General features: G+C 40.0%; 1 protein-coding gene across 1 annotated transcript in view; it reads left to right on the top strand.

Moving 5' to 3' along the window:
• Window positions 1-9,749, top strand: part of nr5a2 (nuclear receptor subfamily 5, group A, member 2) — a 74,849-nt gene extending 65,100 nt beyond the window's left edge. Inside the window, exon 7 of the mRNA XM_068320174.1 lies at window positions 7,890-9,749. Within this exon, the coding sequence (XP_068176275.1) occupies window positions 7,890-8,137 (248 nt within the window). The 3' untranslated portion in view covers window positions 8,138-9,749. The remainder of the gene's footprint in view (window positions 1-7,889) is intronic.
• The last annotated feature ends 2,657 nt before the right edge of the window (window positions 9,750-12,406 follow it).

Below are 12,406 nucleotides of genomic sequence, written 5' to 3'. Positions count from 1 at the left end.
TTCATCATCAAATGAGAGCAAGGAAAGGTGGAGTAGGAGAGAGGGATGGATGTAAAATAAGAGAGTCCAGTAGAGTGGAAGGAGAGAGGAGGGAGGGGGGACACTATGGATTAACTGTCCTTCATGCTGAAAATATACATCCCCAGGCACTTGGCACTGAATTATTAATTCAAATTTGTCAGAGAAAGAATGAGAGAAATCTATTGACGGGGAGACGGGCCCTTTAATGGTCTCATTAAAGGGGAGGCTTCTCACACCAGGTCGTTTCTGTACTGCTGCAGGAGTTTTCGGAGCAGTGGCAGGTTAGAGGGGGGATACTTGACCCCCCCAATGATTTTCTGTCATTTCATCATAAACAAGAAAGGTTGACATTCCCCTGTGATCCACATGCCCTCCCTCCACCGCCAAACAAACCCTGTGCGTAATTAGCCAAGGGGTGCAAAAGTGCACTGAATGTGAATGAGGTTCACACGCATACACTGATACAGATTGGAAAAACATGCAAACACTGTGTGCAACACAGCAACTTTTTTCTGAGTGGCTACTATTTGGATTTGAATCTAGCTGTCAAGTATTAGCATCATAGGTGAATGAAGCTACATCACTTGGAGCTCTTTTTGTGGAGTTGTTGGTAGGTGGGGGCTTCACAGATTTACAGTCCACGGTGCATGAGGAAGGTGAAGAGCAGGGACCCATAGGTGGACCATGCTGTCTGGGGTCAGCCTTTGGTTGCTCCTCCAACGGAATTAAAGAAGGGGCAAAAAGATGTGCTGTGGTGCTGATGGTGATGGTGGTGTTGGGGTTGAGGGGGAGCTCAGAGGGCTAAACACTAGACTCATTAGTGATTCAAGTCTCACTATCCTTCGACAAAGATTTTCATAATGCTGAGACAATATGATTTGTATCTTCTCAGCAATATGACTTTTATCCCTGTGAGCCCGCAGCTTGTCAGGAGTGAACATTTAATATGGTCAAATGACAAAAATATATTGAGTCACATAAGTCAAAAATAATTTACCTTTTTTTTAAAGTGAGTTTTGTTCTAAGTTCTGCTCCCAAACTGTCAGTTCAGCCGTTAAAATCAAACTGGAGGTAAAAATAAGATGCCATTCATTCCCTCTGGATCCTCCGGCTTCCTCCCAACACCAAAACACGCAATTTAAGTGAATTGATTGCTCCAAATCGTCCATAGGTATGAGTGTGTGCGTGAGTGGGTTTCATGGCCCCACGACGTGCTGGCGAAGCCTCTAGGGTGTACCCCACCTCTTGTCTGTAGTTCGCTGGGATTGGCTCCAGCAACACGCAAGAGGAAGAACAGCTAAAGACAAGACAAGAAGGTCGTTTTGTCTTGAGATGGTTGGATGGATGGATTGATGGATGGATGGATAACTCCATAACTCAATTATTTTACACTAAAACGCATGGAAAACCTAAAAAAAATAATAATAATAATTCTCCTAATTGAAAAATATATTAAAATATTCAGAACCATAAAAAGAAAGAACAAATAGCAAACGAGGAAAACCTGAAATTTGAGAAGCTGTTGCGGAAAGTATTATGCCCTTCTGCCATTACAATCAATCAGTCAATCAGACTGTTTACTTATCATTGCAGCTTTAACATCCCTGCACCATCAAATGTAAAAGAAAAAACAAAGACAGAAAGATCGAACCACTCTTTTAATACTTACTTGCACTGATGCCCTCCTCCCTGGCCGTGCCCATCTGTTGAAGCCCTTTAAGTCCATTATAACAAAAACACAAACAGGAACAACTGATACAGGATGTAAATTTGTTTTCCCCTTCACCTCAGGACAAATCCCCAGCACCTTCCAGCCAGCATCGCAATGAGAGAAGCTTGTCTCCTTCCTGCTCTAAGCTACTTTTCTCTTGTTTATTTTATCGGACCTAAGGCACTTTTCCCTTCCTCTTAATGTCTCTCCAACTCCCTCCATCTCCCCGGCGAACCCGCCAACCCGTCCTTGGGCGACAGAACTGAACTAGCCGCTACCTGTTTAACTTAACAGTAGCAACGTTCTTGGTGGAGGTTTAGATTTGACTTAATATATCCCCAAATGGAACACACCTGTCTAATTCTCTTTCATAGCTGCCTGCTATTTTGTCCCCTGAGTGGCTAAAGGGAAGGTTTGATGAGTCGGTGGGAAAATTGAGCTTTCATACCATATTCTGACACATTGAAAATACCTGGTTCCCATTGAAGGCATGTTTCCAGAGCCAGAGATAGTGAGACAGTTGTTATTATGCATAGTTAGCGGAAAGGATATTTGGCCTCTGGACAATATGCTTCATGTTAGCTGGAGGGCATACAGCAACACTATGTTTTTTATATTCCAAAGTAAATTGTATACCAAAATAAAAGGTCACTTTCAAAGATAAGAGGTCACCGTTTGGTGCCCAGGCTTTTCTTTAGAAATTAAAAAGATAATGAGTGTAAAGGATTCTTTGACTTACATACACAAAAGGGTAATATTCAAAATTAAACATGAGTGACAGTTACTCAATAAGTTCAGTTAAAACTGTCCACCAAAGGGTGAATTTTAGGTTTCTAGCACTATAAAATTAAAAAAAATAACTAATCTGGTGCCATCACAACCAGCTTAGAAACTGTGCAGAAGCTACATTTAGAATCATTCAAGTATTTCACCCTACTGCTGAGCAAGGCGCCATCCCCGTTACAAATTTCTCACTACAGGCGCACCACGACGGAGCTTCCTGCCGCTCTACCTCCCTCTCACCTGCATGCCTACAGGCCCCTTGTGTGTGCGTGTGTGTGTGTGTCTGTGTGTGTGTGTGTGTGTGTGTGTGTGTGTGTGTGTATGTGCGTGCGTGCGTGCGTGCGTGCATGCGTGCGTGTGTGTGTGTGTTACGGGCCTGTACACACAATACATGCATGTACCTACTAACCTGTGCCTTCCCCTCGAAGATTAAAACAGTTAATAAAATTTAAAAAATAAAATAAAATAGATCCCAAAACAGTGTTTAGCAACATGTAAGCAGTGCTTCTATCTATATTCAGTGCATGGACTCTATGGTGGTTACATGTTTCTCTTAGATCTTGTGACAGCATAATTATGATTCCAGCTATCATGTTAGCCTTTGGTGTTTCAAGTCTGAAAGATCCCCCATTAAATGTTACAGAGCATACAACTGCAATGTTATCCTGCTTTTTCTTTTCTTTTTTTGACTTGCCTCTAACAGAGAGGCATCATAAAGGAAATTCCCCAAAGGGGACTGGGAGGGAAAAAAAGACAGTGGAGAGCTCCTGGGAACAGGGAAGCTTGTTTTCTGGCAAGTGTAGATAGATGGTGAGTGAAATAATCTAATGGGGAAGCAGTGCAGCCGACCAAAAAAAAATTTTTTTTTTGAAAAAATAAAAACCCACAGACTTCCAGGTGAAAGACTGTCAGTGGAATATTGATAGAAGCTGAGATGAGTGAGTAGGTGATGCAGCTTGCATATCTAGTCTTTCAGTTTTTGTGCTTCAGAACTTTATTGCATTTTGAGGGTAAAGTTGGGGTTAAAGGAGTTTGCCTTTCTCTAATACAACAGCCATTCTTACATATCAGGGAAGTGCAGCACAACTTAGATAATAGTGATACTGTTAACCATGCGGCTATTGACCCTTGCCCCATGAACCATATTTGCTTTGATTGCCCTTGCTGTCCTGTTTTTTAACACCACATTTGAACAAAAACACATAGTCATGTTCCTGCACTGAGCTCTACATGTCTCTTTCTTAAATGCAGTTTGAAGGCTTCAATTTGACCCGCAATTTGCCTACCTTCCGTCAGTGCTCCTATAGGAGCGAAGAAAATTACTATCAGCAAAGTAGCTGTGGAGATCCTGACTTGGGGAAAAAAACCAGTAAATAGTTATCAGGAGGATTTGGCCCGGACACAAGTTCAACTCTTTGGAGCACCGCTGCCATAGTAAAAGGTGCATCAGCTTTGATAGGCTCATAAAAATGCTTGTGAAAGTCCCTATTGGAGGAGCAAAGCCCCTAAGTCCCACCAAGCAGGAAGTGACCAGTTTGTTTTCCATTCACATTTAATCCACAAAGTTTACTGACAGCACTTGACTCAATAACTTTTTATGACTAAAGAGTTTTATATGTTGTTTTTGGACCTGGCAAGAAACATATGCTGTGAATTTTAAAAGGCAGAAAGAATTGGCAGCATGTGACTGAAAGTGTGATGGTGTTATTTCAACAAGTATCTCATACATGGATGACTGATGGAACAAGGTGACAATTTGATCTGCATTGTTTTGTAATGTTTTTATATCAACACAATTTCAAATAAATGTCTGCTTCTTTCTTATTACATGATAGCCTGTAAAAGTTGTGTTTGTCAAGCAAATAGCACACTTAAAAGGATAGCACACTTGTATGTTAGACTAATTTAATTTTAATTTTACACACTGTTATATTTCCCGAAGGGAAATTAAAAGACTATAATGTTTTTGTCCTTAATTTACAACAAAACAATACCTGACCCTAACTCCAACACATTTTATTTTAATAAAGCCTTAAAGTTAAACAGTGGGGTAATAAAAGTATAATAATCAGTTACAAAAATCAACACATGTGGCATCGTGAATCATCATTTATGTGTATATCAGCCTCTGATTCAACGTTTTCATGTCATTGGAGCCTGTTCTACAGACCTACCAACTACTAAACCAACTACTTCTATCACCAGGCTGCATTGCAGTTCTTTTCCATCTCCTAAATTTCTTTAAGCCATAAACAAAATTTATTCTTGCTTGCTGTTGCAGAGAATGTTGACTTCACCACCTAGAGAGTTCATGCTCATCACACTGTCCACTCTGTGAGGGATGATTGAGATCAGAACAAAGTAATAGAGCAAGTATTTGAGTGTGTTGCAAGTGTATCTCTCCTGTTTGCGCGTCTCTGGAGCAGCTTGTTTGTACCGGGCGGTTAAAGAGCAAAGACAATCACATGCGGACACACACGCACGCACGCACACACACACACACACACACACACACACACACACACACACACACACACACACACACACATGTGTGCGTTCCACGGAGCAGATCGAGTCTAATTAAAAAGCACAGCGGTGATTGGGGGGGGCTCTGTGGAGAACAGAATGAATGTGTGTGCACGTGTGCGTTGGGTCGGTGGTTTTAGTGTGATCGCCCGTCAAATGAAATAATGTATTCCGCGGGACCTCGGGGTTTCCGTTTGAGTATTCAGAGGCGGCACTGCAACGAACTGTGGCTGTTTTATGTGAAAAAAAAAGTTGATAATTAGTCCCACAGTGACTGAACAATGAGATTGAGAGAGAATGTGAGTGGAGGGGGGCAATGAAAGAAGAGAGAGCGCTTAACACGCTTAAAGCTCTGACCTTACACCGTCTGCGGCTCATTGATCAATTGGAGATTTTTTTTTTGTCTTATTTATTTCCTGACTAACCTGTTTCACTCCTTCATCCGTCCTCTTCTGCCTTTGATTGATCAGTAAATCAGAATCAATCCTCCTGTCTGATCTGTTAAAATAACAGAATTAAGAAAACATTTTCATCACCCTGGGTGGGTTCTGCGGTTTTCCCTGTCCCACTGGCTTCGCAGTGGGGAGTTATCAAACTATTGTCATTCCTGCTTTCTTCTTTTTTTGGACGCAGTACCCCATCCCACCCACCCTCCCCCCATTCATTATTTTTTCAAAAGGGGTCCGCTAATAATTAGCAATTAAAATGCTGTCTTTTTGCCTCATTTCCCCCTAATTAGCTTGACAGAGACACGCACACACATTTTATGTCTCAGAGAAACCATGGCAACACCTGGCATGTTTGGGATGCAATCGGGCTTACCTTGTCATGGTTTTGTAGAGTCAACTAGATCAAACTCAGACCAGGCTCAGCTATCACTGAACTGATTAGTCTAGTGTGAGATCATGAGGGATTTGTTTTATACTGCTGAGAACACTGATACTTCTTTGGTGGATTAAACCTGTTTTAATTATTATCATGCCTAAAATAAATCGGATTATTCTCATATATGACCTTCAGTGGCACTACAGCATCAACACCAAGGCAAAGACAAATACTCATAATTTAATTAGTAAAATAGCAAACAAAAGACAAATCTGAATAAATTACAGATTAGTTTTACCCAAGATTCTGTCACCACATAACTCAGAACTAACCTTTGATGGTGCTGACATGATCTAGCATCAATAAGCATAAAAATAAAAAGCTCTCTAAACCAGAAGAAAAATGTCTATGCTACATGTGTAAATGAAAACAACGTGCAGATAAAAACAAGGTTATTATTTTTCTTGCTGACCTGCGTAGGACGTCTGTCTGCAAAAGCTTAAAGCACACTTGTAGGGCTATGCTAATGCTTCTTGGGGGTTTCAGCAGTGTGTGTGTGTGTGTGTGTGTGTGTGTGTGTGTGTGTGTGTGTGTGTGTGTGTGTGTGTGTTTGTGTGTGTGTGTGTGTGTGTGTGTGTGTGTGTGTGTGTGTGTGTGTTTGTGTGTGTGTGTGTGTGTGTGTGGAGGTTCACGAGTCTGTTAGGAGGTCAGACAGCGGAGTGGCAGCAGGAAAAAGCACATGTCATGTTTGTTTGGAGCCTTCTTTGTCCAGGCCACACTCCTTTCCCCTTTTCCTGCCCTTCTCTTGGCCTTATTTAGCCCCCTGCCATGTCACCCAGAGGTCAGGATGAACACACACATTCACAGACAACACAAGCACAGACAGACACACATACAGATTGTAATAGCATGCTAGAGTGCATCATAGATGGAAGTGCCTTGAAGGACCTGCTTCTCATTCTCTAGACCTCATTAGCTGCTGATTTATCTCCCCCTCCTTCCCGCTAATGCTCTGGGTGTGTGGAGGAGGTGTGTGTGTGTGTGTGTGTGTGTGTGTGTGTGTGTGTGTGTGTGTGTGTGTGTGTGTGTGTGTGTGTGTGTGTGTGTGTGCGCAGAGAAAGGGAGAGAGAGAGAGAGAGAAAGGCAAGTATTTAGCATGAAAGATGTTATAATTCAATGTTTGTTGGTTTCAGAGGTGTGAGCTTAACGCAGGGACTCTGTCATTACACATTAGCCTGCTGTGAGCACACTCAACCTGGGGTCAAACAGATTAATAAAAGATCACACACACGCAAACAACACACACACACACACACACGCACACATGCGCACGCACACACACACACACACACACACACACACACTGCAATTTGATTGAGCATTCTGTAGCCCTGTGCTTCACAATCATGACAAGTCCACATAGTGTTCCTGTCCACTATTATCCATTTGGCAAAATTTTGTCCCGTATTGCAATAATCTTGTTAAACCCCTGTGAGTCTATTATATTTGAGGAAAAGTGCTTATAGCTACGTGTAAAGGCAGGTTTTTCAAAAATAGATTCAAAAATAGTTCGCATAAGGAATTTACTTCTTACTCCCTGCATTTAAAATGATTTTTTTCCTTAATAATGATGACAGACTGTGCAGTTATGAATAATAATGAATGGTGATGTTGGGTTAAGGAGCAATTCTGGTGACTCTGGCCTACATAATTCAGAGGCTCCTTGGGAATTAATCTCTCAGAATGAGCTTTTTTTTCCTATTACCTGATTTTCTATATGCCACAGTCTCAGGAGACTATTCATAGGAGAAAAAAAGGAGGGGTGGGGGGGTGTTATTTCATCATATTCCATGTGGATGAAATCCAGAATAAAAAATAAGCCATAGGAAATGAAATTGTGTAAATGATCCCTTCTTCTGTGTATACATTGAGGACACCTGACTAACATTTGCTATTACGATTTGTGCTAAGAACATTACTGGTACAAATTGCTTATCAATGTATATTTTCTTTCCTCTTGCAGATGTGAAGAACCTGGAGAACTTCCACCTGGTAGAAAGCGTCCAGGAACAGGTCAATGCGGCACTGCTGGACTACGTCATGTGTAACTACCCACAGCAAACGGACAAGTTCGGCCAGCTGCTCCTCCGACTCCCGGAGATCCGAGCAATCAGCCTCCAGGCCGAGGAGTACCTTTACTACAAACATCTGAACGGTGACGTGCCCTGTAACAACCTGCTCATCGAAATGCTACATGCCAAGAGAGCTTAGGAGGGGACCAGCTTGCCATGCAATGCAGCTGTGCAGATATCTTGAGGGGTTTGCTGCAGCCCCAAAACTCCAAACAATGCTGTCACCAAACAGAACCTCCAGCTTAGATTAAGCTGAGCAATGTGCACCAACAATGAACAGATGGATCCCTTGATTTAAAAAAAAAGAAAAAAAAAGTAAAGCCTGAAAAAGAGCCACTTCTCCACAACCACACAAAGATAATATAGAAAAGAAAAACACTCAGAAGTGACACTGCATTTAAGACTTTTGACAGGATGCAGTCTTCTGCCACAAGAACACACTCAAGACTGGCCAGCTGCAACTTAAAAAACAACAATCCTTAAGTGTTTCAGCGCTGGTGACACTGTGAGAGGCTTTTTGTACTGAGAATGGAAGCTGAGCTACCTGGGCAATGTTTGCCGATTTGCCGGTGTGCTCTCTCTAAATCATCTTTTAGCTGTTGCCGGTACTGTAAAGACAAACTGACAAGCCTGAGACTGTCACCTATGATCATGCCTGTCTTTCACGCTCACATAAGATGCCTGCCATGGCAGCTTGACCTGACTGAAAAGGGCGACTCTATGGTCAAAAAGCAAAGGTCTAAAAAAACAAAAAAGGAACATTTTCTGATGAACAAAATCATGAATAGGCTAATAAGAAAATAAGGTGTCTTTTTTTTCTCTTCTAATGACGTCATTTGCTTCTCATGGTCACCTTGTGGTCCCACTTTCTTATTCCACTTCTGCAAATCATCTAAAACTATGTACCTCAGAAAGACCAGTGTTAAATAAATGCAATTAACAATGTCACCTGAAAAAAAAGTATTTACATACTTACATTTTTCCTGCAAGCAACACCCTCCATTTAGATTGATTCATCACAGCTGGAACTAAACAAAGCTTGATTCTGAAGATGGAGAAGGATTGACCATGCCTTTGTCCGGAAAGACCAAAGCCTGCTGCAGAACAGAAGAAGAAAAATTACAAAAACCCTTAATAATCAGTATTATTATAAGAGAAAAAAATTGTGATGTCACAGTTATGTGAGTCTTGCCTTATTTCATTACCATGCTAGCTAACCGTGCAGATGTGAATGGAAATATGTACAAATATATATAGTATATATAATGTATTAATGTTGTACAAAAAAAAGAATCATTCAACAGGTGTTTACACTTATGTGGTCATATGGGAGAGAACTGTGATGAAGCATAAATTGCAAAGCAATGATTTCCTAAAAAATGAAATTGACAAAATGAAAAAAGATCCCTCTGGTTTGCTTTCTTTGGTGTGTACTATATTTAATTTCTGTTTGTTTTTGAGCAGTACTTAAATTATGTCGTGAGACACTAAAATCAAAAAGGAATCACATTTGAAATATTAATTTCTGTTAATTCTGTGTCCGCTGGCATTCAAACATTTCTGTATAAGGGTTCTGTTTCACTTTCAGACTGTTTCGTAGACTTTTTTTATTTAGAGTGCTTTTACCTTTTTGATGTACAGTATGTCACTGGTTACTCTTAATAATGAAGATAATTTATTGCTTCTATGGGTTTCCATCTCTGTGTTACATGATGTGAGGTGTCTGCGCCAAAATAAATTTGTTTACTGTAGCATGTTCTTGTTTTGTTTTCACAAGTACTACATAAATACTGTAGCTGGACTGGAGCACAAATACTGGGCCATCAAAAAAAGCGGGAAAAAAATCACTGCAATTTTATTTTTTTATTTTTTTAAAATGTTTATTCAAGTGCGTACATTGAAAAGAGTATTGTATTTAAGCAAGTGAGGTGTGAAAGGTGTTTGCGCCACATCCGTTTTTTTAAAAAAAATTTAATATAATTTCATCCAGCATCATTGCTCTCTCCGGTTTTCACGTTGTACCAAAGACTGTATCTTTCTCCCTGTAAGCTTTGACTTCTGCTATCATGTCCAAAATGAACAAAACTGCTTTGTTGTTTTGTGTTTCTCTTAATGGCACTCAAAATTATATCATATCATGAGGCCTTTGTATGGTAGTAAATGTTACTGGGTTTTTTTCTATTGTCCCAGCGCTCATCTCCCACAACAACTTGTTGCGATTTGCTGTTAAGCCATCGACATTTGGTTGATTAAGTCACAGACTGATCAAAAATCTTTTCAGTGGCATGTTAAATGTACAAAAAATTTCTTTACGTCAATCTGTTGCACTTGGTCCCAAGCTCTGTTCTCTCAGACACCCATTAATTGTCTATTCATTAGACAATCTTTTATCAGATACTTGCTTTGTGTTTCAATGTTCTGTAGCTGCCTCAGACTTAATATCACATATAACATATCCCTGCACAGTGTTGTGGTCACAGCTCAGATTATTTTACTTTACAGAAATTAAATTCAATCTTTTGCTTCACAACCAACCATCTTAAGTCTGTCAGGACAGACTTGAAGGATAAATGCTTTAACAAGGACTTAAACAATGACTACCTTGCATTCACAGGCTGATGCTCACTGTCACCACATGGAAACACAATGCATCAAAATGCAATTTCCTGACGCTTGTCTATGACCTTTCCCTCTCTTGCTGACATTATGACCGCCCCATCCCCACCATTGCCACCGTGATAGCGAGTGTCTCTTCAAGGCTAACTGAATTTTTCTTCATATTTCAATAAAAAAATATTATGCTTATAACACCAGATTCTTACTTCCTGGGTACACTAAAGCTCTCAAGGGGTTTTTCTTGGGAGGTACAGCGATTGGCCATCTCAACATTACTTGAATAACACAGCATGTAAGAATGGGAGATAAATTCCAAGCAGATTTTGAAATGTGTTTTTTTTATTTTCCTGCTGATGTTTGCATGTAGAGGGACAAACTTGGATGAGGGTTTTTTCCCTAAGTGTATGTTCTGGAAAGAAAATTTTAAGAAAATGTCCAACATTGTCAAATAATTTTTGTGTCTTTGAGGAACTGCCATTCAAACAGATTTTGTCCTGTAACCATCAGCAGCTCAGGATCATAAACATCAGAAAAATGGTTTCACTGTGCAGACATGTTTCATGGCTTCATTATTCTTCTTCTCATTATTATTTTTCACATCATTCTTGTTTAATTATTAACAACAGGCTGGCAGAAATCACTGGGAGTGTTCAGTAACAATCTTTTTTAGGAAAATGGACCTGTTTGTATTTTAGCCAGATGCACAAAAGATGCAACGCAATGTCATTCATCTTATTTTCTTCCGTGCCATTCTGGACTTTATTCTTAGTTATAAACCACTAAAAATATCTAGATATGATATGAAGGAAAATTAAAACTATTTGGTCACAGATGTACAAATATTCCTGCATCTGTGCAATGATTGTAAGTAAAAGAAAAAATCAGAGTTAAGGAAAAATGAGAGACTACAATTAAAAAAACATCACAATAGGGAACTACAATCGCCATCACTTGTACCATTAGTCAATGAATGAAACGGGAAGCTGTACACTCCAGCTCTATGGGAACATGCTTACTGAAAACAGCCGGCAAGGTATCCACAACTGAGGGGAGAGGCTCTGGAATGGGAGAAGGGGGAGGGTAACCAGGAGTTGTTGAGTCAAAATTAGGAAACATTATACAATAAGCTAATAAAGAAATACACTTGAAGCGCAAGTCTTGTTATTTAATGAGACTGACTGAACAAATGTGAAACTACCACAGCAAATACAGTCATCATTCTTCAATATGATCTAAACTACTGCTACATGTAAGCCCTTCCATCTGTTACTGTATAAAATTAAAATAGTTGTTCAAAAGTTGCCTGTTTTATTGGTTTACATATGTAAGGATTGTAAGAATCTCTCCAATTTCAATCTAGAAGAATTTCAGTTAAGCAAACTTTCCCAGGATTTTCAGGTACACAACCTTCAGGAATGGATGACAAGTGTCACATAAATGCAAATTAATAACAAAAATAACCTTTGACAATTTGTGCATCTTCATTTTTCATCTTCAAGTCAGTCATATGAGGGATGAAATTGTTACTGGCACGTTGATGATAATTTTAGCAGCGAAATAATACTGGTCACAGCTCGGCAACAGTCCAGATGAATTCCCAGCATGCAGCATTGCAATTCTCTCTTGGAATTTGACTTGCAGTGGCTGGTCTCCTGTCTGTAAATGTGTTTAACCTGCCTTCACTCGCTCTGAATTTGTATAAATAATGTATACACATTTATCCACAGACTCTAACAAGTGCAGCCTCAGGTAAAAATACTCAGAAATGCATGCTATGTGCATACCCAAAGGT

The sequence above is a fragment of the Antennarius striatus genome, chromosome 7 (assembly GCF_040054535.1).
Source record: "Antennarius striatus isolate MH-2024 chromosome 7, ASM4005453v1, whole genome shotgun sequence".
In the NCBI taxonomy this organism is placed as follows: domain Eukaryota; kingdom Metazoa; phylum Chordata; class Actinopteri; order Lophiiformes; family Antennariidae; genus Antennarius; species Antennarius striatus.
This window is presented reverse-complemented; position numbering and strand designations above follow the sequence as displayed.